Below are 26,610 nucleotides of genomic sequence, written 5' to 3' on the forward strand. Positions count from 1 at the left end.
TTTGGTGTAAAGTCATTCTGACACCTTTTCTGCTGCTGTGGAACAATGGGCAGTGTGTTTGTATGAATCTCTGGAATTGGAGCCATCCCATCCATCCGAGCTGCTCAGTGGCACTGGAATGACTGGGAGCTGCTTTCCCATGCAGCTGTTCCAGGGTGGATCTAAAGATGCTGTTTCATCCTTCCCCATGGAGAGCCTTAGGAATCATGTACATCTAATGCTGAATATCTTCAGTGAGAAATTCTGTAATGTAAAATTAGTATGGCATCTTTCAGGGTAATCCTAAATATGAATCCTGGGTTGTTAATTGAGGAATCTCTTAACAGGAGATGCAGCAGTGGAGATTTGAAATAGTAATGCTAATTGTTTCCTATTGTCTGTTAAAAAATAAAGCTCTGATTCAGTTCTTGGTGTTCTACCAAATATATGTAATGGGGTCCCAGAAATAAGCACATGGTGGTTTTTATTTTATTTCTTCACTCCCTAGTCTAGTGTCTGTATTTGTGATTTTGCTGGTATTTTTCAGCCTCTCACAGGTTGTATATCAAGCTTGTCATTATGTGTTTGTAACAGTGTGACAGGAGACAGAAATTTAGGATCTGACAGTAAAATATTCCCTTTACATCTGAGTTTGAGATGATATTTTAGACAGATGTGTCCCCAAGAGCTGGGAATAGGAAGGCTGGAAGCAGAGAGCCTTCTCTTGGCCATGTGAATACACACATGTGGAGTGGTTGTGCCAGAACACCTGACTTGCAAGTGAGTCATATTTTTCCTCTGACTTTAGAAATGAAGATGTAGCGATGTATAAATATTACTTGAATCTTTTATTCTTTGTGTCATAGTATGTAAGTACTGTGCTTTACTAGAGTTGGCTCTATTAGCTGCTAGAGGCCAACACTGGAGTGAATATTTGATCAAAACTATGCCAGCAATCCCAAATTAGAACGCCTTCCTTGCCTCTCATCCTCCCTGAAGGTGATGGGAAACTCTGCCTTCCTATGTAGAAGCTGTAGCTTCTGTTTAACTTTCAGGCTTAGACTATAATTTTTTATTTAAAGAACAATTCATATTACAGCTGCATTTAGTATCTTTGGCACTGTTGGGAGACAGGATATGAAATATTTGTTATATTACAATTTATTTTGTAGCACGGTCCTTATGTGGTGTTTGCATTTACATAGTTGGCAGTTGCCTTTCATTTTAACAGGGTGTTTATTTCTTGGAAATGAGTTCTATATTGTAATTTTGTGAATCTTAACAAGCGTAAATGTCTCAATGATTTTCATGGTGGCAATAAAACAGAAGCAGCTTTTTTGAAGCTGCTCTGCTCACCTATAACAACACAAACTTTCAGAGTGTTTGCCAGGAACACTGATGAAGGGACAGCTCAGAAAAGCAGGGTTTAGTTTCTAATCTAAACAGGACTAAATATTAATTCTAAATGCTGGAAAGATTGAGAGGTAAAACATTCACCTGGGAAATCTTGTGCAAACCACAACTATGAAGGTGCATCAGTGGAAAGGGAAAGCAAATATTGGGAATTTGGGTGAAGATGGGCATCCCAGACTCCTGATTAGTTTAGCCCATGTTATCTTTTGGAGGCTAGTTCAGGGTTCTCAGTGCTACTCTTCAAGATGATGTGTGTTCTCTTTAAAACCATTTGAAAACCATTTAAAACTTGTTCCCCTTTTGGCCCTTTTCCCAGCCAGCAGTGGACAGGGAAAGGTTCCCTGGGTGGGAAAGGTGACATCCTGGGTTGATCCAGGGCTAGGAATTGCTCCTGGAGAATGAGCTTACCAATTCTTTACTTGATAACAGGAACCACTTTTTGTCCCTAATACATCATATTGCAGTTTATTGTGCTTAAATTTGCAGTTGTAGAAATGGTAAAATAGATTTTACTGATCTGCAAAATGTTGTGAATTTTCAGATTTGCCCCTTGGCTCATATGGTTGGACCAGGATGCTCCTTTAATTCCTGAGGGTCTGAAATATGGCCAATAAGATTTCCATGCTCAGATAGTGGGAGTATTATTATTATTATTATTATTATTATTATTATTATTATTATTATTGTGTGGTTTGGTTTTTTTTCCACTGGCTGTTATGCATCAGTTCCTCTCCACACTGGTCTTACTGGGAGAGTTAATCCAAACGGCAACGTGCCCTGATGGAGATAGAGGGATAAAACAGACTGGGAATGCTGGCATTCTTTTGGGGACAGGACTGTGAGGAATAAGCTCTTTGAAGATTAAAAACATCACTTAAATGCTAAGTGTTCATGTTACAGAAAATTGGCAAATCCTATTGTAATGACTAAATCTCCTTGCACTCCCTGCACAGGAGATGTTAAACCTTTGATATGCACTGGGGGAAGGTCTGATAGAACCAGGGAAAGCTCCATCCACAGGATGAGCCACTGCTACCAAAACCAAGGAAAAAGTACAGCTGAATTGAATAATTCCTTTTTTTAAATACCCAAACCATGGTGGTGTTATCCTTAAATTCCTGTTATTGCTAAATCTTGTGTGAAGCCTTTATGGAGGTGCCCTGTGTAAATTGAGTAGAGCCATTTCTGATATTCCAGTTATGGAAGATTCCTTAGGAGTGGATTCATTTTTCCATTAGGGAAGGCAGGAATTTTTAGTCTGTGTTTTCTCCCCAAATATTCCCAAATGGATTCCTTTTTAGCAAGGATGTGTGGGTGTGAAGGTTGACTTTTTAGTCATAGCTGGTTCATTTATCTCAATTGTATTTTGCAGTTGGTTCCTCCAATTTGGGGTTGTTCCCAAACACTCTTTACTTTCACTTGCACATTTTACCTCTTTGAAGCTTTTTAGTAATTGCTTTGGTTCTTGACAACTTCATAACCACAGCCATTAAGTCACAATAAAGACTAATGAAAAAAGTAATAAAATTTCCATGTATAACTAGGATGAAGATTCCTAAGGGAAATATTGAGCGAGTGATTACAGGGAAGATAATTGTCTGGTTAGAGAATTATATGCCCTGTGAGTTTGATATTGAACCTCTAAAATTGTCACTTAAAAATCAAAATATTAGAATTATGAGAAAAACCTGAGCTGGAAGTGAGGAAGAACTTGAGACAGGTGAATTTTTCTTGCTTTCTGAAGGATGAGCAAGTTGTCAGTTTTATTAGAATTCAGGTTTGGTTATTTTTGGTAAAGAATAAATGCAGTGTTCTGCTGATGGCTGCAAATCATTGCTTGCTTTGTGTACTTGTGATGTGCAGGGCTGGTGAGACTTTTTTTAGTGCATTGACTTAGCAAGCTGCTTTTCACCTGTTAGTGACATTGGAAATTCAGATTTCAGGGTGTGTTTGGAGAGTATTGAGGGCATTTTGGTGCTTGTGTTTCTGGGGAAATACTTCAGTCAGTCAGATGAGCTGGAAAGATTCTTGACCCTTCACCTTGACTGACCTTTTTATCCTGGGTTTTCTCTTCCTGCTTATGCAATATTTTGTTTCCTGTTTTGACTTTCAGCATTGTTGATACCTCGTGGTTTTTCTCCCTTGGATGGGCTGGTTTGGGTTTTGTGCTGGGAACCTGTGAACCAGAATAAATCCTTTATTTTCACATGGTCATATGAAGTATTTCAGGCTTTTGGGACAAAGATCAGCTTTTTGGTGTGGTCACTGCTACTCCTCCTAATGGCAATGATGATTTGCATGGAGCTTTTGTGATTCTGGAGGTGTTTCTGTGTCCAATTAGTTCTACCTGATGTTAATTGGTCAGTTTATAGTAGCCAGGACAGATTAATTCCACCTTCCTCTCAGTTAAACGCTTGGAATTCTGCCCTTTTCACTGATTAAATCAGCTTTTTATAGTGCTTTTACACAATATCTTAGCTCATTTATCACACATCTGTCTGATGCAAGCTGGAATTTATATCCATTTCAGTGCTGAGACAAGACAGGGAGAGGTTAAGTGTCTCTTGCCTGGATGTCTCAGGCAGTATTAAGAGTTCAGATGCTTTTATTCATTCACCTTTGCTCCATCAGACAAGTGGCTGCTTTGGAAAGCTGCTTTTTTTTTTTTTTACATCAGGGTGCTTTCATTTTGAAGGGTGGGGGGAAAAGCCTAGTAAGGGAAGGTGTTTTTGTGGCTGGCCTGACTTTGCAAATAAATATTAAATAGGAATTTTAAACACGTTTATTGTGTTTGCTCTTGATGCATTTATCACAGGGAAGATATATAATAATTTTTTTCTAAGCTGTAATAACTCCACTAGGCTTGGCCAGCCACTCCTTTCAACCTTTAAGCAGAGACTGTAGTGTGTGGCAGTTCTTATATTCCTTATGTTCAATAGTTACATCATCAAAAATATCTATAATTAAGGAAGATTTTTAATTCCTTCATACAGTATTTGAATAAAACACTTTATTGAGGTAATTTTTGCAAACCTTAGCTCAGATGCAGAGGCCTCTGAGGAAGTACCACAGAATATGCAGTGCAGGTACTTTGAGTAGTGAGGAATTGGCTTTGATAAAACCATTTTCTCCTCTCTTTTTCCAATGCAGGACATGAACAAGTAAAAATATCAATATTACTTGTATTTAGCCATGCAGTTATATTTTTATGATGACTCTTAATAATTTTCACTAGCAGCCTGGTAACAGCAGAGCAGATTTTGCTGAGGCAGGTATTTGCTGCCCAGTTTTTGTTGTCAAAATTGTCCTTTCAGTGTGAGTTTTGGAGGGGACAAAGGTGGTGCCATACCCCAATCCCTACATTTCTCACAGGGTATTTTAGAACCTTCCCAGAAGGTGGGGGTGGGATTACAGGATCCTACAGGATGTGGAAAGGAAAAAAAAAAATCTCCAGTGAACAGAGATTCTAAAATGAATGGAGAATGTGGCAGCAGAACTTGCAAAGCTCCACTGGAAGGGTTGATTTCCTGCAGCTCAGTTTGAACACTTTTATAGGGGTGACAAAACAAGCTTTAAGTCTAGAGTTGGACTTGCATAATCTGAGTTTCAGATACAGTTTTAGTCCAAAATGAAAACTCCAGGATGGCTTGGTGACAAATACGAGAAAGCAGAGCAGAACCAGGTGGTTTCCAGCACGGGTCAGTTTTGGAAGGCACTACACATTCCATTACCTGGATAGATGGGAATTAAAACAAAAAACGTGGAATAGTACATCCATATAAACAGCCTGAAGTTTTAAGTAACACTAGGAAACTAAAAATACCCTCGGCAGTTGGTGAGCTGAAGGTTTGTTACAATTACTTTAAGCAGGGTGACATTTTTAGCTGAGGTTGCGTGGTTTCATTTAAACTTTATTAAACAAACTGGAGCTGGAATATTCCCTGGAGAGTTGGATGGAGCACTAATCTCCTGTAAAACTGTCTGCAGCTTTACTGGAAACCCTCCAGCTGAGGTGGCACAGGAGCTTTGTGTTAGCAAAGTTAACATACACACAGTGACAGCCTGGGACTTGGTGGCTTTTGGAAGCTGGCAGATAGATTTTTAAGAATTATCACATAATATCTAATTATTGAAACTTGGTTTTGTTACCTTGAATCAACCTCACAGTCAAAAGGCCACTTGTGTGGTCTGGGGGGTGAAAAGGATTTAAATGAGCAGCTCCAATTGAGTTGCTTTCCCTGCAATAATATTGAGGTTGTGCCACCTGTTATTGGCAGGTGGGATGTGAAGATGGTTTTTGCTGTGTTCACTACCACAAACTCATCCTGGGAAGTTGTCAGTGGCTGTTTTCCCTGTCAGGCTGTGAATACAGCCAGGGTGCACCCCTTCCTGTAGTGTCTGTCTCCTGTGTCTAATGACAGCAGCTCTTCTCAGAAGTGTTTGTAGACAACTGGCTCCTGGAAGTGTTTGGAGAATCTGTGCCTTTGGAAAAAGTGAATATTCCTAATGAAAGGATTTCAGTCAGTAGGAAACAGGTTTGTCAACTACACTGCTGTCTAAAGGCAGGGTGAAAAACCCCTCTGTGTTCTGTGATGCTTCCTGTGTGTTGGGCTTGTGGAATTGAGAGAAAAAAGGCAGCTTCTGGGGATGAGAGCGTTCTAATTTCTAATATTATTATAGAAATAGATGTATTGCTTCTAGAAATGTTCCTTTAATAATTGAAGACTTAGTTTTATTTCCTCTCAACACGCCATCATGTTCTATCTCTGTTGAATAATTGGTGCTTTGGTGTTGGGATTTTGTATTCAAATATTTTGCCTTCCAGACTCGTAGTAAACATTGATAATATCTTTGATTTATACTCTGCTCATTTCAGTTGTACTTTCATGTGCATGGATCTAAATGTATAATGAACTTATCTTGACAAAGCTTTGCAGATTATTTTAAATGGCCAGCATCAGTCATTTTAATGGCTCCTGGGGAAGGGATGGAAGTAATTACCTTTCCTGTTATTCCATGACCTTTTTCGTAGTTTATGCATGCAAACAATAATACTGAGTGGGCTCTGGCAATAATAACTTGCATTTTGAAATGTAACATGGGCTGGCAGTATCAACTTATCACTCCTGTTAAATACACTGATAGTGCAGGGGCTTTTTTAAGATCTTAGGAGTATTGCTTGACAAGTCTTCTTCCCAACCTTCTCTTCACCTTGGCTGGCACTCCAGTCTCCACTCTCATGGGTTATGGGAGATACCTTTATATATTGGTTTTTCCTACTCCTGAGCACTGCCTGGAGTGACTCTGGGCAGTCAGGGCTGCTGTAAGCATCAGCTTAGCAAATGCTGTGTTTGTATAGAAACTTCTGCCAAAAAACCTCAAACCAGATTGGATTAAATGGTGGGGAGATCAAAAAATTAACAGAGAGGGAGAAGAAACCAAAGCACAGAGTTTATTTTTGTTAAAGATACATGTGTATGTGCAGGTATATAAAAACTGCAATAAATGAGAATATTTTCATTCCAGAACTGTTGTTTGGTTTAGTCTAGGATCCAAGTTGTTTGCTTTGCTTTGCCAAAATTACAAAGCCAGTAGCTTCCCCTTTCCATGATCCCAGCACTCATTAAATGTGGGGAGTTGGCCCTGCTGGCTGAAGATTTGTTGTGTTTAAAGGTGATAGGAGGTGAAGCACTTCTCTTCATTTCCTCCTTGTTGGAGTGTTCATTAAAACATCACCTGTAAAGGCACACAGTGACTCTGGGTAGATGTTAATGTGGAATAATGGAATTTAAACACCTTGTAAGCCAGGTAACAGTGTGAGACCAGCATTCTTCTGCCATGTAATTAAAGCAGGCTCGTTTTAGTAAAACAAGATATGTGCTAATGATAATCACCACTGTGCTAATTGATAGCTTTGGTGTGTGTGGGTCACACTTGAGGTTTATCTCTTAAATACTTTGTTTTTGATTTTTTTTTTTTCCTTTATGGTTAGAAGTACCCAGTCTCTGTAATGAAATTGGAGAAGAAACATAACCCAATTTCTGTTTTTACACAATTGTTCAGTGGAGCTAACATCTGTTTCAGTGTTGACTCGGATTAAAATTAGGGAGGAATGTTTTAATGTGATTTACTTTTAAGGATTGATTTTTGCTTTTGATGAATGAATTAACTGAAAAGTAGACATTTTACTGAGTGCTGGATTAAGCCCTTAAGTGCTCTGTTTTATTTTGGCTGACAAAAAGCTCAACAAGCCTTTGGCCATGGCAGTGTTGTTTCTGTCTGGCTTGTGATAGCAGGGTAAGGAAAATGCCTTGCTATAAATACAGTGACCCAGCTCCTGTGTGCAGCATCATTTCCCTGGGCTTCTGCATGGTAAATTGCTTTTTCTGCACCACTCAGGAACTTCCAGGGGATCCTGTGCCATTCCCTGCAGCTTGGCTTTAGACAGAGGGCTTGTTTTGTTCCACGAGATCCTTCCCATCTTAAACACTTTCTTAGAAAGTTGCTCTGTGCTTGTAAAATCTGAGTGCAGCACTGCTTTCCAGGGAGCTCCCAGGCCAGGATGAGTGGAATGTCATCACATTTTCCACCTTTACAGTTGTGAACAAGTTTGTACAGGTGTAGCTGGCAAGCAGATTTTGCCTGTGCAAGGGAATCTTGGGTGAAGAATTACATGTAGTCCAACATTTTATTCCTATTAAGTCAAACCTCACTGCACTGTCTCATGAAGTTGTAGTGGTGATAAAGTATTTTATTTGTTTTAGTACAGAAAAGCAGACTGATTCATAGATGAAACAGCTTGAAAGATGCTGTTGGAGCTGCTCTTAATAATAATCACCATTGTTAGTTGCAGATAATTTCCCTGGCTTACATGCAATGCAAAATTGATCATAAAGCAGCCTTATTTTCCTTTGTGTGACAAGAATGGTGCTGAATTTAGAACAAATTACAATCCACTATTGTAGTTAGAAAACTTAGGCAGTGAGCTGTTGTTCACATTGATGGTAACCACGGGTCTGCTTCCCTTCTCTCTTTTCAAGCAAGATGAGATGATTAGATCTCATTTTCCCCAGTCACGTTTTCCCACTCTTTAGGGGAAATCATGCATTTAATTTCTTTGTGTCTTCTTATTGTAAAGGTAAACCTAAGGAGCAGAGGATTTTGAGATTCCTTAAGCTATTACCTGTCTGTAATGTCTTTATTGACCAAATGTGTTTTTTCTTTCCTCTGTTCTCAGTTACAGACATAGAACTGAAGAGGCTCAAAGATGCTTTCAAGAGAACTTGTGGCCTCTCCTATTACATGACTCAGCAGTGCTTCATCAGGGAAGTTCTGGGTGATGGGGTCCCTCCCAAAGTTGCCGAGGTGAGCTGTGAATTGCTGTTTTCCTGGGAAGCCAAAAGCAGTGGATCAGGGGCAGCTGGATGCTGCTGTACTCACACAAATGTTTATGGGGTTGGTTGAATTGCTTCCCATTTTTTAGTGCAACATCACAATGCACATTCTCTGCCTGAAAATGGTTTTCCAGACTTGGATCGTGGCTGCTCAGGGATGTGCTGGGCTCAGAGCTACTCCCAACCCTATTCATTCCTGACTTTGAAGTAAACCCAAATATCCACATGTAAATTTGGGCAGTTAAAAGGTTGGGAATTTGTAACAAGACCATAATAACAGATTTTATTTACTCCAGAGATGCACTTGCCGTTGATTTCTTTGAGATTCCATTGGCTGTTACTTTGTTTTCTAAAGATGAATCTTTATAAGCTCTTAAAAATAAATTTGTTCATAATCAATGTATAAATGAGCTGAAAAATACCCAGAATCAACATTTACTACATGGATATAAACATATATCCATATGTATACATCTAAAAAAAATAGTAATACCATCCCACACACTTGCATGTTTACAAAGTTCTTTTCTTTTATAAAGTTACCCCTTTCTTGAGAGAGATACCAAAATATTATTGGTAGTGAGACAAAGATGAGGCAGACCTTTCAAATGATCTCTTGCTCCATGTCATTTCTAGTCACAGCTTCTATTTTTGGCATCCTCAGAGCTGTTGACCTCAGAGGCAGGGTGCAAGTCTCCCAGTTTTATTTAGATAATGTGAGTGCTGAAGTGTTGCATTGCTGAAGATTTTACACTCTGGCAGAGTTCCTTTTCCTGAGCTAAATCTTTCCTCATTCTTTTTTTTTCCCCCTGTTTCTCCTAAGTGTTGGCAAAGAGAATGATACTACTTTACCTCTGTAAACAGTTGGCTTTTCATGTGGGTGTTTAAGGCTTAGCAGGAAAATTTGCAGTGGAAAAGGAGGGGTCTGATTTGCCCAGAGCTTAAATTCTGTCTTCAGTATGAATTTTTGGGTGTTTTCTGGATGCTTTGAGCGTTGGTAACCCTGATGATTAAACAAAAAGTGTATCTTTCACAATGTATGATTGGTTTGAAATAGCATAAAATATTGATAATTTTATGTTCTGTGTTAACTTTACTTTTATATCTCTGTTATTTTAAGGATAGTATTAAGGATTAAATTACTGATTTAGTCACAAATAGAGATTTTGGGGTTTGAAATGTCTGCTTGCTGGTTTTTATTTTATTTTTTAAAAAAATCTGTCCTTAAAGACAAAATTTTGGTGATGATTATCTCTTTTAACACTCATGACGGTTACAGAGCAGTTCTTGGTTTCCAGGTGGTGAAATAAAATTAATGGAAGACTCCTAATTGGTTTTTGATGGCTTCTCATCAGAACTCATCTCAAAATTTGAGTACAAATTATGATGTACTTGTAGCATTCATACTCAGGCAGTGCAGTATCAAATCTGAGGGCTTGAAAACTGTAAATTGGGCCAAAATTGGGATTTGAGTCAAGGGATGCTTTGTAATTCCTGGCTTCAGAATGGGCAGAGGCAGGCAAAGTCATTAGGCAGCTGAAAACTCTGAATTTTCAGCCTTCCAGTTGCTAAAACAGATCATTTGGAGCCTCAGGTTGCTGGGCTGTGTACTCTGCATGTTGTGAAAATGACTTTTCATATCTGAGGAGTGAGAGACCTTCAGGAATTTTTTCAATTAAAAACACAGGAGTTTTAAATGACACATAAAGCAGAGAACTGAAACCAGTGGAACTTTGCTCCAAAAATTTGGGTGATGGTCTTGCACATTTTTTAAATGTTCAGAACAGTAATGTTCTGGGAGGATCTCCTGGGAGAATGGATTTGAAGATATTAATAAAAGGAAATGTAGAGATGTGTCTGTAAACTGCAGGAAAGCTGCTCAGGTGGTGGGAAGCATGAGCACAGCTTTGATTTTTAAATCTTGTTATACTCTTCAGTTGCCCATGAAACAGAATGTGTCAGGCTTTAATTTAATTTTTTAAAAGTACTATTATATTTACTATAATGATAGTAAATTTTACATTCTGAAATGCAAATTGCTGTGATTCTGCCTGGGTGTGGCTGTTTTAAGTAAAGCTGCAACAGCATTAAATCATTTTGGAAAACACAAAATTGCATTACATTTTGATGGTGTATGTTATTAGAAGTTTTCCAAATGCCACACCAATGTGAAAAATGTGGAGTTCCTTCCTTAGAAATTGTCACATTACTCTTCAGTCTTTATAAACTCTTCCCAAGGAGTGATTAAGCAGCTAAACTCCAAGCAACACCAGCTGCCCGTGGTTGTAATTACATATATTAAATACTGATACATTGGACATTATCCATAGAATTCCTTTCCTCTGTTTATCTCATGAGCAATCCTTGTGTTGTGTTGAAATAATGTATAAGTGTAATATTTGGTGCTCATCTGGTCTTGCAGCTGAGATGTACAAAGTTCAGCAGAAGTGAGTGGAGAGTTGAGCTGCATATTTAAAAAAAGTAACAATTCCAGTGTAATAGGAAGGTAAATTGCTCACATGGGCAGTGTAGCCTTGAAGGCATCTGGTGAGGACAGAAGGATTAGACATAAAAAGTGTGGAATTCAAATCTCTGCCTCAAAGTCTCTACAATTGTTGTGTCCAAATAAAGCACAAATTCAGTTTTAATAATTCATCCCTTCAAGCATTTGTAAATGGATTAAAGTTTAGTAACAGAAGAGGCTGATCTGATCCCCCTGAGGAAATTAAAGTATTTGGGTAATGCTGTGTCTCAGAGTGGGATGGAGGTGAGGTTCAGGATGTTTTGTGGAGAATTAGATCTTGCTGTACATTGATTGACATTGCCATGCCTGCAGACAGATTTTGGATGGAGGGATGGGTGGGTGAGTGGATGGAGGGATGGGTGGATGGATGGACAGACAGACAAGGAGAGGATTTCTGCAGGTCACACAGCACTGTTGAGGTGTGTGCAGCCAGGCTGCAGGAGCAGCAGGAAATCTGGTGTAGCCACCCTCATCCTGCCACCACAGCACTGTGTGGCTTGGCCAGGTTTAACCTTGCCAGGCCCAGGACTGGTTTTGTTTGGGCACTCCCAGTCCTGGCTTAATTTTGACTTGCAGTTGAAACCACCCCGTGATGGTGCAGTGACTCACGGGGCTCTGGTGTTCCCATCTCTGCTGCCAGCCTGGTCTTGCCTGCTGCATCCCCTTGATTCCTTTGGGATTATCAGAACCCAGTTTGGAGGAGATTTCAGCCCTAATAAAGAAATTTGGGGAAACAACCCCACAAGCAAGTGAGAAGTGTCTTCACTGGATGGTTCTAACCTGGAGTTTATATATTGCTGTTCATGACTTGTACCTGTGTTTCATCAAGTAAAGGCTGCTTATAGGTACCAAAAGAGCTACAAAAAGCAAACACAATTAATAATTCAAGTGTGTTGAGCTGAATGTGAGGTGAGGAGCCTAAAACCCATGTAAGATGGAGCCTCAGTATAAGCTGCTGTTTTTATTTCTGACATCTCTTTGCCCTGGTTCTGGTTAACTTCTCTATTTTTGGTTGACTTCTCTATTTTATTCTTCTAGGTTATCTACTGTTCATTTGGAGGAATATCCAAAGGGCTGCACTTCAATAACTTGATAGTTGGATTAGTTCTACTCACAAGAGGCAGAGAGGAGGAGAAAACAAAATGTAAGTGATGTAACTTAAAACAGTAACAACAAGACAGCAGATTGTGAGTGTAAAATGTGACTGTTTCACAGTGAAGACAGAACTTTTTTAAGCATTTTTAGCTGTCTTTTTTGAAACAAAATGCATCTTTGTTTTCTATATTCATCAAAACGAAATATTTGCCAAGTCATCATGAATGTCAGTGTTGGGATCCTACAGAAAGCCTGATGGTCTCTGTGTGTGGGCAGAGGAAGGAGGATGGCATTGATATTTGTCCAAAAAAAAGCATCTGCCCACTGACTACTGTTGTTTTGTCTTCTCTGTTAATCTGACTTGATAATACTCATTTTCCTTTTGATTACAATGGTAAAAGATCTTGACTTAAACCTTGTGGACCTATATTGAACTTGGATCAACCCAAATTTTTAATCTTTTAGTTGTTGCACAGCCACTGACATTCTCAGCCATTATGAACTTTAAATTTGAAAAAATGTCACTGCCATAGATGTTTACACATATTTCTATTTCCTCAGATATTTTCAGCCTCTTCTCTAATGAATCTGGGAGTTATGTTGTCCGTGAAGAGATGGAGAAAATGCTGCATGTGGTTGATGGGAAAGTCCCAGAGTCACTCAAGAAATGCTTCTCTGAGGTATGTCACTCACCTTTTCTCCTGTAGCATTTACCAAAATGTCAAGATTACATTAAGTAGCTTCTTTTTCATACTCATGCACTTATGGGAACAAACTGACCTTGTTTAAACGGGGTAAAAGCTCATGTTTTTTTGTGTTGTGGTATTGCATGTAATTTCTATCGATGGGAACAGTGTTTGGTGTATAAATGCAGGCATTCTCTGTGCTCCTGTATTCACTGGGCTGCTTGGAAAGAGATCATTTCCCAATGGTAATCATGTCAGCAGGTAAATTTAAATACTAATACTGCTGGTGGGAACTTAGTCATTAGTGTGAACATTTTATTGCAATCAGGGAAGAAATCTAGAACACAGAGCTGAGAAGAAAGAAAATCTGCTCCCTGGATTTAAAAATGCCTGACAGCAATGGTTACTTCAAAATAATAGTTTTATATTATTGCTTTTGTACCATTATTCCTGGCAGGAGCTACAACATTTAATTATGCTTTAGGTTGTTTGAGAGATGTAATCTTTATGGAGCTTGCTGAAGTCCTTCTCCAAACCAGGGCATTGGTGCTTTGCTGTATTCTCATAGATGATTCTTTGACTCCAGGGATCCTGATGAATTTTCAGGGTTTTTTGCTTGGTTTGTTGTCAGAGGACTACGACCAGGAAAATGAGACATCATTGTACCCTCCTCTGGCAAAAGGATTGACCAGATTGTCTGGAGGCTTTATTTGTGGCTATCAGGTTACTTAATTACTTTAGATTTTTATTGTTCTGTGTTGGAGATAAGTGTGGTTGTGGGCATTGCCTGAGCCAGACTCTGATCTGGTCCTGGTGTCCTGTTGGCTTTGGAGGCAGTGATTGCATTCCTGAGTCCTGGCTGGCATCATAAATCCTGAGTCCACTGCAGTCCAGCTTTGGAGCTGACCCATGGTGCCATTTCCTATTTATAATTTCCCATCAGTGTGGTGTGATGAATTGCACCCTACAAGTTAATTGCATGCTGTCCAAGAAATCCAGAAATACTTTATGAAGCCTTGCAGGAAGATGAGTATCAATCTGAGCTTCAGAGCATTTTCCTGTTCAAGAAAATGCTGCATATTGATTTTTCTTTTAAAATGAAAATAGTGTAATAACCCACTCAGCAGGATTTACTGGGCTCTTAATCATCCTTGGTCATTGCTGGAGAGTGAGAAAGTTTAATGTTCCTGCTGTGGGCCTTCCTGTCTGCCTTATGGAGGATGGGTTTGATTTCAAGGATGATGTTTATAGGTACTTCTGTTCATCAGAATTATTGCATGTACTCAGCTGGAAGTAGAAGCTTTAGAATATATCTTAGTTTCCCTTTTGTTTCTGAAATACAGGGAAAAAAATTCAGTGATAACTGCATTGCTCAAGTTCTGTCTAGTTCAGCTGTAATCGTTGCTTGCTTCAGATGCTTTCTTCCTCCTGTGCACATTTTTTCTGTCCCTCTTCATTGTCCTTCCAGGGAAAATTGGAGTTTTAATGATTCAGGTCTTGCTGCCTTTATAAAAAGTAGAGGGAAAGGGTGGAACAAGGGTGAGAAAATGTTCTTTTCCCTTGATCCAAAGTATTGGAGAAATGAAAGAAAAAGAAATCAAGGTGAGGGTGGGCAGGCCCTGGCACAGGGTGCCCAGAGCAGCTGGGGCTGTCCCTGGATCCCTGGCAGTGCCCAAGGCCAGGCTGGACAGGGCTTGGAGCAGCCTGGGACAGGGGAAGGTGTCCCTGCCATGGCAGGGGTGGCACTGGATGGGCTTTAAGGTCCCTTCCAGCCCAAACCATTCTGGGATTTGTTGGATGAAAATATAAAACTCTTTAGTCTAGAGAAAGAGGCATAAGAAGAATGAATATCTGGAACTGAAACAATCCCCTGCAATGGGAATAGGAAGCAAATGTTTCAGCAGTGCTGGTGATGAACCATTGGAGCAGCCTGGCAAAGGGAATATAGTGAATTTTCAATTTTCTGCACTTGGCAGTTGCAGATAGTCCATGGCCAAATGCAAATTGTTGGATTCTGTAGAGATGTAATTCAATGAAGTTTAATGGTCTGTGATATGAGGGGAGTTTAAATAATCAATGACTTGAAACCTCTTCCACTTTGCAGACCCCTGTTTATTTCCCCTGGAGATGAGAATCTCCATATAATGAGTTTGTCTACTGATAATGGGTTTGCTTTTATTTGAGGTAGTTTTGTAGGTCCTGTAGAAATTAGTCTGCTGATCCCTATGATTTCATGGCCACAGCTTGGCAAGAATTCAAATAAATGGTTTAAACAGCACTGAAATTCTGTGAATGTTTAGTTTTTATGTATTCCTGAACAGGAAGCTCCAGGAGACATGGAGTGAGGTGATCCTGGCAATGTCATGTTCACATTTATGTGTAGGTTTTGGTCAGTAGAGGCAAAAGCATCTCCACATGTTCCTGCAGTAATTAATCACAGCATTAGTTATTCCCAAACCTGATTTTTCTGTGTTGTTTGTATACCTGCACAGATAGAACAGAATGTTTATAATTTTATAGCACCTGTTTTTTGGTGCGGCAGAGCTGGTATCTATAATAATACATTTAAATTAATCAAAATAACCTCTGCTGTTTTGAATTGCAAATAACCATTTTTCTTTTCATCCCTTTCACCTGAGGTTCAGGGTAAATGAGTTTCCAAAGGCCACATTGAGTAGGTGGCTGAAATGCAGAGAGAGCTGAAAGTTAATTTCCCTCCCATTGCCGTTTCAAAAGGAAAGGGAAAACCAGGCATGGCTCCAAGCAGAAAAATTACATTAGCACTTATTTTTCTAGGAGATTGTCCCAATTTTTTGTTCATACAGCTGGATGGTTCCTGTTTACTGGCAGTGAGAAAAACAGCTCCCATTTTCTATTTTTTCTTGCAGGGTGAGAAAGTGAACTATGAGAAGTTCAGGGTTTGGCTGCTGCACAACAAAGACGCTTTCACCTTCTCGCGGTGGCTGCTCTCAGGAGGGGTGTATGTGACCCTCACTGATGACAGTGACACCCCAACCTTCTACCAGACCCTGGCTGGAGTCACACACTGTGAGTAAAGGTGCTTCTTGTCCTGCACACCTTGAAAAAACCTGCCAGAGTTCTCAGGCAGAATCGTTGTTTGTTGAATCTCCCTGCTCCGCCACGTTCGGTTCAGTGAGAGAAATTCCTTCTCTGAGCTCATTTGTTCTCTGCTTTCTGTGCTGTGATGTAAAATGTTGTGTACAAGGACACTGGGTTGTTATTTTTAAGAGATAATAATGCTGAGGCTACAACACTTCTACAGAAGTTTGCTACTGAGCAAGCTAAAAAAAAATATCTTCTGAAGTGTCTGGCTGGTAATACTGAGTTTATTTTTGGTCTTTATAGTGGGTTGCAAAACTACTGAGAGAGTTGAGAAAATAATATTTGTTTCAAAAATAAGTGTTACCTCTTAGTTTGCTTCTCCAGTAAAATAAATAATATTCCTGGCATGTGGTAGAATTAACTAAAGAGAAACATCCTCAGGAATTGCCTCCAGAGAAGTGCTTCCTTATGTCTATGTTACCGTAAAAGAAGGAACAGCTGGATTTGAAATTAAATCTAAAAACAAAAGGCTGATAAATGACACTTGATGTAGCAGTGTAATGCAAGCATCCATTCCATCCCTGAGGATCCCTGGGAGAAGGGAGTTGGTTGTGGAGGTGTAGGGATTTGAGCAGTCTGGTTGTGTTTTATGTGCTCTCGTGGATTTTCCTCACTGGTGACAGTGTGGCATTTAATCCTCAAAAGGGTGAGTTACTTGACTAAAGCAACATGGCCTTTTTATCTTCTTGGTTTTAAATGTGGGCATTCAGACTCTTTTCTGACCATCTGAAATGAGAATGCATAATGAAGTCAGGGGTTTATGAACAGGTAATTTATTTGCATTACGTGGAAGGCTGCAGGAGACATTGAGGTTACAGAAAACCACTGAATACATTCTGAGGTCTCACAGACATGGTAGAGAAAGAGGAATGTGAAAAATACCCCAACCCTCTGAGTGTTTTGGAGTTCAGCTCTGGGAAAGACCTTGACCTGTATCAAATTGAGATCTGCTCTTTTTTATACTTCAAAACTGAGACTTTTTTACTTTTTTTTACAGTTTTTTACTGGGCTTTTCACAGAAAGTTTATTTATACTGAAACTGAGGTTTGGAATTATAAAAAAAAACATTTAAATTTAACAGCTACTGTTTTAATAGATTTTATTTCATATTTATTTATCACTTCTAGTTTTGATATCCCTGTCAATGGTACCATCATGTCAAAGCTGGGATTGAGCTTCTCAGTGAATTCCAGAAATACATGTAGGTGATGTGATTGTCCACAGAATTGGAAGATTCATGTGACAATTATGTTTGGACCTCTAGATAAAATTAAATTTTACTGAATTCCCTTGTGATTTACAGCAGTGTAGGCACCTCATCCAACAGATTAAAAACTTGCACTTGGAAGTAATTTCAGCCTAATCAGGTCACTCCAAAGAGTAAGAAATTCAGTACAGAAGTATTTTAAATACAGCTGAATGTGTAAAACACTGAGAGCTGTTGAAGGCTTGTTCTTAATATTTTTCCTGGGAGAATGCTTGCCTTTGGGAGGACCAGGAATTGAGATAATGTTTGGTAAACTGAGACAAACACCATAATACAGAGAGAGAGAAAGCCTTTGTTGCCACTTTCTTCTGTTGTGAAATGCAAGTGAAATCTGTGCCACTCCTGGTGCAATCAGGAATTTCTCAGCCCTGCTGGGTGTCCTGGCACAGCCTCAGAGCCCTCCCCAGCCTTACCTCACAGCTCTGCTTCCCATCCAACTTCTTGGACAATATGTCAGAGCCATAAAAAATGGCACTGATAAAAACAGGGAAACTTATTCCCTTTGATTTAGAAACAGCCCCCATTTCACTGCAAAGCATCAGTGACTCCATTTAAATTTGCTTAATGAGCCAGGCTATCAGGGAAACAAAGGAATACTAATTTTTCATTTGTAAGTAACATTTGTTTTGGTGTGCAGATGACTTTAATTACATTTCTCAACACATAATTAGAAATGAAATTTTAAAGTTACAGGAAGTTGCACACGCTGCTTTTAATCAAATTTTGTTCCGTTTCACTTTAATCAGAAATATGAATAATTTTATTTGAAAGCTGCCAAAACATCTAGCCTATGTTCCTAAAATACAGTTTCAGGGGTATGAATTGGTCTTACACCTGAGGAGTGACCAGTAGCAGTAGTTTGGATTTTCTCATGTCTGTAGTGTGATCATATGCATTTAAATTTATTTTATATATATATGTATTGAAGCCATCACATTGAACAATCTGTAAATCCCACATTTTTGTCACACTGACTCAAGGGACACCTCACTGATTTCCTTCATTTAAGCTGGAAATGTTTTTTCTGCTGCAACATAGGTGCTGGTTGCCTTTTTCATGTGTCATTTTGGTGTGACTCAGTGTTGTGTAATGGGCTTAGATACTCAGGTTTTCAACCCTTTCCATGGGGAAAATAATTCTGTTCATCAGGTTGCTGGTTTTGAGCTGACAGAATGTTTAATTCGTACTTCTTTGTCACCCAGTTCTTGTGTCACTGAGTTCTGATTAAATAACATCCAAATTCCCCTTTGAATGGAAGAGACTCCTCTGTTGTCAGAAAAATTCATCCTGTTCTTTCTGACAGCTCTCACCCACTGAGGTGCAGTTATGACTGCAATCAGGACAAATAATTCTATTTTAGAATGTACATTTATCACTCATTGAGTGCCAGAAATGAGAAGAGCCCTGGATAACCAGGCAGGGTGGTCAGAATGGAAGAATCAGGTTTTGAAGCAGCACAAAATCGAAGCTGAGCGTTGTGGAAGGAACAACTTGTGTCAGATTGTCAACTCTGTGGGAGGATGAAGATGGGAGGCTGAAAGGAAAGTGCAGCGAGGGGATCCCTTCACTTTGCTGGCATTAAAAGGCTGTGTGTTAAATACATGTTCTGCAGCTGGGGCACCCACTCTGGGAACAGGGATGTGTGGAAGCTTCTAGAAGACAGTCCTGAAGATTTTGGCTTTATGAAAGCTGCTTTTAAGGGCTCGTTTCATCCTGTGCTGCCTTTCCCAAGTGTGAATGAACACTTGTGCTGTGAGAGGAGCTGTGCTGCTGACACCTCCCTGTTCCCACCTTGAGGCACTGATAATCCATATTCCACTGGATGAGCACCTGGATGGTCACATCTGACACACACAAAACCTCTCTTGGCCGAGGTTTTAATATTCCCTTCCCTGTGTGTTTGTTTTTAATCAGGAAAAGCACAAAGATGAAAGTCTGACAGCAGCCCAGGCCAGTAAGTAAAAGCCTCGGTGTCACTTAATCTGTATTTTGCCACTTGTTATCCTCTTAGTTCCAGGCTATTTTATGTCCTGCAAAGCAGCTCTCAGTGCCAGAGTCTTCTGGGGGTTAATTTGAAAGCCACAAAGGAGAGTTTTTAGTGAGAACCAGTATTTGGGCTCCTGCCTGGCCATGAAGAGCCCTCCCTGCCAGCAAGGCCTGGGGTCTGCCTGGAGCACATCATGGTGAACAGGGAAACAATCCAAGTCCTGGTAAAATGTTGGGAATATGGTATGTTTCTGCTGCTGTGAGCCAGAGAGGATTGTACCCATAGGTGGGTAAATATTGAAGTTTTGTCAGCTATTGGAATACTTGGTGAATTCTGATTGTATAAAGAATTGTGATAAGCAGTGGTTGAAATGAAAACATGCTTTTAAATTAGTTTTCAAAGGCAGAAGATAATTCATGGCTTGGTATCTATGGAATATTGTAGAGGGGCATTTTGTGGGAATAGCATTAAAGTGTAACGTGGGGGTTTTGTGCTTATCACTACCATGCACCTGCCTGTTGATCAACATTCTAAATTAACTCATTTTTTAGTAGTTTTACAGTTTTAGGTGATATTTTGATTGAAAATGTTTATTTGTTCTTCCTTTACAAGAAGATTCTGCTTCAGTTGTACTTATTATCATCCCTCTGATCATATTGGTCTAATTCTTAGAGAATGGAGCCAAAGAAAAGCATTCATGGTGTTACAGATCTGGAAGTTTTTTGTATTTCTAATGGGCAAGTGATGAGGGAGACATAAATCAGCATGTGGTGGTAAACTGCTTAAATTTCTCAGGTGTATCTTGTCTGTGTGACCTCAAATAATCATATCATGTATTGAATTACCAAAATGAATATTTACTTGGCCTGTGTGTCCTGGGGTTTTGGCCTATATTGTGTATATAAAATACATCTTTTTAAGTAATCTGAATGAAAGCCTACTTTAGACTTTGATGTGATTTGAAAAGACATTAAGGAAAAAAGCTTATATTCTGAAAAGATAAAATCTTTTATGTGTACAAAAGCTCTGTAGAATATGGTGTTTTGTCATGCACATTGGTATGTTTGGGTATTAAGTGTACTGTGCCTTTCCCATGCTTCATTTAACTTCAGTAACAAATATGATTATGTGTATAATCATAAATAGCCAGAGATTTCTTTTAGTTTGCACTCATGGAGGAATAGATGGTGCACTGCATATCCTGAGACTGATTTACAAGATTATGTGCAAAAAATCACTCTGGAGAAATCAAATTACGCAACAGCTGCTGCTCAGCTGCAGTTAAACTTCCCTTGTGCTGCAATCCAATAAATAAATCCTGCTCCCTTTTATTCACTGGAGCTGCTGCACTGGGCTATAATTTGTTATAACTGTGAATGAGAAACATTCTTTTGTCACATTTTTACTGGTGGTTAACCTGATTTGTGTAAGGCTAATCAGTGCTAAGAATGTTATTTACTACTTGGTTTTACTTTCTAAAGTAAAAAAAGTAAAGTGGTTCTTGTGTAGAAAGTCAGCACACTGGGGCTAGAATAAAAATATAACACTTGTGCTAACACTTATCAGCTGTTCTTTTAAAGGTGATTATTTGAAAATTCTCTGAGTGACCATGATGTCAGTTCAGCCTCCTGTTTCTGTGAACAGAAACACAGACAAGATGCTTTCTGATAACCTTTCTTTTCTGAGATGAAAGAATAAAAAAATGGAGTTAGCACTGTAGAAACATCTGTGAAGTACAATAAAAAAATCAGAATACAACTAACTTCTACTGTAGGTATTTGAGAGAGGTTTTCTGGCAAAATATAACATTTTTCAGTTCTTAATTAAATATAATTGAAGATAAATATTGCACCTACATAATAAGGTTTCTGCAGATTTACTCTTCAGTGAGGACAATTTGAGCTTCCTGCTGGCTTTTGAATATTCTGTGTTGTATCACTTGAAGAATGAAGTGTAGCTCCCACATTTGTTATTCTTCCTACTTAGAGAGGTGGATTAAAAGGAAGCAAAGTGATTTACATGGTCATGCACAAGAGAACATAAATAATGCTTTTGTGTTTGTTAATGAGAGCAGTAACGTGGAAGTGGAATTCCTGTAAATGGCAGCACAACCTCTCCTCTCCCATTGTTTGGGAAGGGGAAGAGCCCTGGGATTCATTCTCCTCACATCTGTGATATTTCTGCATGCTGATCTCCTAAAGACATAACTCCTCTATTCCTCTTTCTTGATTTCCAGTGGAATCATATTCCTATAAATTTGGATTGCTGCTTCCTCATGTATTGGGGGCAGACTTTCAGTAGTGGTGATAGGTTAGGGGCTAATGGGTTTGAACTAAGAGTAGATGTGAGGGAGAAAGTTTTTGTGATGAGGTGCTGGATTCCTCATCCCTGGAAATGTTCCAGACCAGGTTGGATGGAGGAGGATGGGGTGACCTTTAAAGATCCCTTCCAACCCAAAGAACTTTGTGATTACACCCCAGCCAAGAGCCAGGGGATGGTAAAACAGAGCAGGGGATTGATCCATCTGGGAAGGAGGGTGAGAGGAGAGAGGAAATGATTTTTTCTTCTGGATCAGCTCTTCTCTCCCTGTGTAAATGCACAGGAGCTGGGAATGATGCCCTGAGGAACTGGGGAGGCAGGGCTGGGGTTGTCACCTGTGTGACTGCTCTGAAGACACACAGGAAAGGGACATTTGTCACTGATGTCACTTCTCCAGCTGGGCTGTCTAAAAACACCTTACAGGAAAATGCAAACCCCTTCCACTCCTCCAGCTCCAGATACTTTATTCAGATTTTTCCACTCTCCTGCTGCTGAGGGTAAGGAGTTGTGTAAGTTTTGGTGCATCATATGATGCTCCTGCTGGGTAGTTACAACTACTTCATGCTCATTGCAGGTTACCTAAGTTACTATTTTAAGTAAATTACCGCCACTAATGACAGAAACGAGGAAAGTAATCAATAAAATTTCAATTTGACACAACATTTTAGGTGGAGCCCTTCTGTTCTTAAGCCTTACAGGATTATTATTGTTTCTGTGGACTAAACCAGGCCAAATAGCTCAAGTTAAACCTATTAGAAAACTGGCATGGATTTAAAGGCTCAGAACCATCTGGGAATGAGATCACACGTAGTGGTTCTTAATATAGACAGCTTTGTCATTATGGATCTATTTGAGAACCAATTAATTGGCACTGACCTAAAGCACTGTTGTGACACACTTGCATATGTAAAAAGGTTAAAAGTATTGTTGGGCAGAAATTTAATCTTGTTTTTATATATATATATATATATTTAATTTCAAGGATAAAGCATAAAGAGAACATTTGTATAGAATGCTTTGAAGGAAAACACAAGCTCTTCCTTTGGCTATTTTTATCCACACTTGTTTAGCACCTTCTTTTATTTCTTGGGTTTGGGGTTTCTTCCCCTTTTTAAATTGCTTTTTAAGTTTCTCTGTATTGTAGGTTTGTGTAACCACTCCCCAGAGTTTACTGGGATTGTAAATAATTCTGTAGTATCAATAATAACATCAAACAAGCTATTTTATGTTTGGGAAAAAAAGAGCTGACTTAAAATCTTTAAATGGCACATTAAAATTTAGCCTTATTAATTTATCCTTCTTACTGTATCAAAAAGCTAAAAATTTCAAATAGGAGTTAAGAGCAGCCAAGTACTACATAATTTTCATAAAAGACCTGTTTGTTTTTTTTAATGCTACTTCACATCTTTTTTGAGGATTTAAATACTGAATACCCTGGGAAAATAAGACACTGCACATATAATCTGCCTGTTCAAATCACCAGAAAGAAACAGGTGAAAAATGAAGGGGCTCTCACATGGGAAAAGTTAATTTCTGTGTTTCTGCACACTTGTGATGGTGTTACTGACGGTGAACTCCTCGATGGCAAATGGGTAAGAAGATTCTGTGGACAAAGAAGGTAATTTTGGTTTATTTTTGTTGATTATGCAGTGGAAGAATCCGACATCATCGACCTGGAGAAGCGATACTGGCTGCTAAAAGCTCAGTCAAGAACTGGACGCTTTGATTTGGAAACATTTGCCCCCTTAGTGTCCCCCCCAATCCATCAATCTCTGAGTGAAGGTATGGAACGAGATCAGTGAGGAACCTCTGCTGCTCTGCTGACTTACAACTGTGATGGCTTTAAAAGTGTCTGTTCTGAAATGCCCTTTAAGCTTGAAGGACAGAATAGCTTCACTGAGTTCTGAAAAATGGGAGAAGAGGCCTGAGAAACCTCTGTTTATTGGGAAATCTGGAATGCTGAAGGAGGTGTTGCATTCTTAAAAGTTGGCAGGAGATGTGTCAGATTTTCTGTAGAAGTTGCCCTGTAGTTTCTTAAATTTATTTCTTAAGATTCTGTAAAGACAAAATAAACTGCTGGCCCTGAATGAGAGAAAATGGAGCATTTTTAAACTGACAAATGAGAGTTTCATCTATGAAGTGCCAACTCAGTGTGCAAGTCAGCTGTTGTATCATGCAGCCAATGAAACACTCCTCCCTAACAGTGGAAATTAAGGAAGATTTTTTTTCAGGAGACTCAGTCAGGAGATTTGTGGGTTGTTATTTCTACTGACAACCAAACTGGTCTGTCCAGTTGAAGCCACTCTGGTAAGAACTGGAGGTTGCAGTTGTCCAGTTGCCATTTGCTGCACGACATGAGGACATTCAGGGACATCCCACTTGAGCTCCAGCTCTGCTCTGCAGTCCTGGAGTGACAATTATTTTATTACCAAAAGGTTGGCTGTGCTGATAAGTGGCAGCAGTAAGTAACAAATGGGAAAGTTATGTGCACTGGTAAAAAAATCAGAATTTATGTCCAGTTCTGCAGGGACGTGTCCCCACATCCTTTTGTTTTTGAGTCTTTTGTCTTCTTAGTGATTAAAACTTAGAGAGCTGCTGTGAGGAAACATGAATGATTTCTGGTCATTCTTTGCCTTCTGTAGAGTCAGTGCTGCTAAAAAAAAAAAATAAATTATGGCATAAATAATGCTGAATGATTTGAACTATTAAACACTTTGAAGACTGGTAGCTACAGCTCTTAACTTGGGGCCAAATTTGCAATGAAATTCAGTGATTTCCATAGGAATTTCTGTCAGGCACGTTGGAATTTCTGGCCATACTGGTTCAGCTCCACTCCAAATCAGTCATTACAAGGAGGGTGTGAGGACCAGGCAGCTGTTCAGAATTCTTGATTCTCTCCCCACCCCTGGCTGGATCAGCCATCCCTGAGAGATCTCATTCACCTTTAAATGGTCTTAGTAGTGCTTAATTACCTTTATTACACTTAATGAGAAGAAATGACAAGTGTTTGTACTTCTCCTTGCCCATGTTCCCCATTAACCCCTCGTGGAGGTGCTGGGTGGCTCTCAGGTGCTGTAACAGGAGATGCTTTTGTGGTTTGCAGGTTTGTTTAATGCTTTTGATGAAAACCGAGACAATCACATAGATTTTAAAGAAATTTCCTGTGGGCTCTCAGCATGTTGCAGGGGACCCTTGGCAGAGAGACAGAAGTGTAAGTATGCAAAATTTAACTGTTAATTTGGGAGGAGTTTTCCAGTTTGAACAATGAGATTTAGTTGTTTTCACCTTTTGAGATTCTTTTCCCACTGAACAAATCTGTGAAAGGCGACTTTAGAAGTTAAAAAAACATATAGAGGAATTTTAAATATTAAGGTTTCCTTTTATAAAGGATGATTAAACCTAATTCCATGTATTTTACAGCTTATCAGTAGTTTCATGTAAATTATCTAACTGGGAAAAACTACATTTCAGAAGTTATTTTGGCAGTGTTCTGCATTTTGAGGCAGAAGTGTGTATCTCAATACAGAAAGTGCAAACACTTAGCTACTCATTATCTGTAACAGAAAACAAATGTCCTATTTGATTGTCTTGTGGTAAATAGCATGTTGTGGCTTTTCACTGCCCAGTTCCCAGCTGGCTCCCTGCAAGGTTCCTGTGTTTTGAAACACTTTTTTGTTCCCTTACTTCTCCAAAACCACGTTGTTGCAACTTCCAAGCTGTAATTCCCTGGAAATTTCTGGATGCACATATGTTCCCTGCTACATCCCCTCAGCAAACACAGCAGAGGATTGCAGGAATCGGGGTCTGAGTTTATTAAACACAGCTGCTCCTTTCCTCACCTCCACACGTCAGAACTGTCAGCACTACATCAGCTGCTGGGGGCTCTGCAGGATTAGGGGCTGTGAGGAATAAAGGAGAAAGAGTTGTGGAATGGTTCTAACAGCAAAGTCATTCCCTTTTCCCTCAGTTTGCTTCAAGGTGTTTGACGTGGACCGGGATGGGGTCTTGTCTCGCACCGAGCTCAAGGACATGGTGGTGGCACTTTTAGAGGTCTGGAAAGACAACAGGACAGACAAAATACCTGTGAGTGCTGTGTGGGGGTTGATTTCCTTCTGTTTCCTGAGCCATCTTTCCAAAGGAGGAACGTCCATGATGTCTGGGTGGGGGTCAGGGGGGTGCAGGCTCCCCTGAGATGGGGACAAGTGGCTGTCCCTTGCCTTGCAGAGCTGTCACCTGCCCCAGGCACAAGGTGTGATTAGAATGTGTTCCTGACCTGCCCAAAGCTCAGTGGTTTGTCTCTAATGTGTGTTCTTTCATATAAAGACAGGTACAAAAGCACAGCTTTTTGTCTGGGAGCCCTTGGTTTGAATTACTGAGAGCTTCCAGCATCTCCTATGGTTTTATTTTTATTCTGAGCACATCCTGCTGGGAGACTTTAACTCTGATTTCTAATCCTTTTGTTGAAGGAGTTGGACATGGGTTTGTCTGAAATCGTGGAAGATATTTTACATGTGCATGATAACACAAAGGTAGGAATTTGCTGTTCTTTCCTTGTCATTTTTATACTCCGGTATCTTCAGTTTATTTATGAGAAAGTGCTTTCTTTAGAGCACAGATGTGTCAATAAAAGATTCTTTTTCAAGAAATGTCAGTTTTCCATTAAAATTTACCACGTTGTTCTGTGAAAGAAGGAACTTGTTTGAATTTTATAAGCCATTTTAATACATGAAGCGAAAACCAAAATGCATAACCAGATGAAATTAATTGGAAGCCTGCACTGTTTGCAAGGCTCTGCTGTGCATAACTAACACCAGTTTTAAATC

At 39.5% G+C, this 26,610-nt stretch overlaps 1 protein-coding gene across 2 annotated transcripts in view; it reads left to right on the plus strand.

The window, feature by feature from the left end:
- Positions 1 to 8,586: 8,586 nt before the first annotated feature.
- The window catches only part of USP32 (ubiquitin specific peptidase 32), a 42,649-nt gene continuing 24,625 nt past the window's right edge, over positions 8,587 to 26,610 (plus strand). For both annotated transcript variants that reach the window (XM_033518874.1, XM_033518876.1), the window contains exons 1-8: positions 8,587 to 8,757; positions 12,349 to 12,454; positions 12,967 to 13,085; positions 15,980 to 16,139; positions 23,438 to 23,569; positions 24,891 to 24,998; positions 25,755 to 25,870; positions 26,254 to 26,316. In XM_033518874.1, coding sequence (XP_033374765.1) covers positions 8,602 to 8,757; positions 12,349 to 12,454; positions 12,967 to 13,085; positions 15,980 to 16,139; positions 23,438 to 23,569; positions 24,891 to 24,998; positions 25,755 to 25,870; positions 26,254 to 26,316 — 960 coding nt within the window. In that variant the 5' untranslated portion in view covers positions 8,587 to 8,601. The remainder of the gene's footprint in view (positions 8,758 to 12,348; positions 12,455 to 12,966; positions 13,086 to 15,979; positions 16,140 to 23,437; positions 23,570 to 24,890; positions 24,999 to 25,754; positions 25,871 to 26,253; positions 26,317 to 26,610) is intronic.

The sequence above is a fragment of the Parus major genome, chromosome 19, assembly GCF_001522545.3.
Source record: "Parus major isolate Abel chromosome 19, Parus_major1.1, whole genome shotgun sequence".
NCBI lineage: Eukaryota > Metazoa > Chordata > Aves > Passeriformes > Paridae > Parus > Parus major.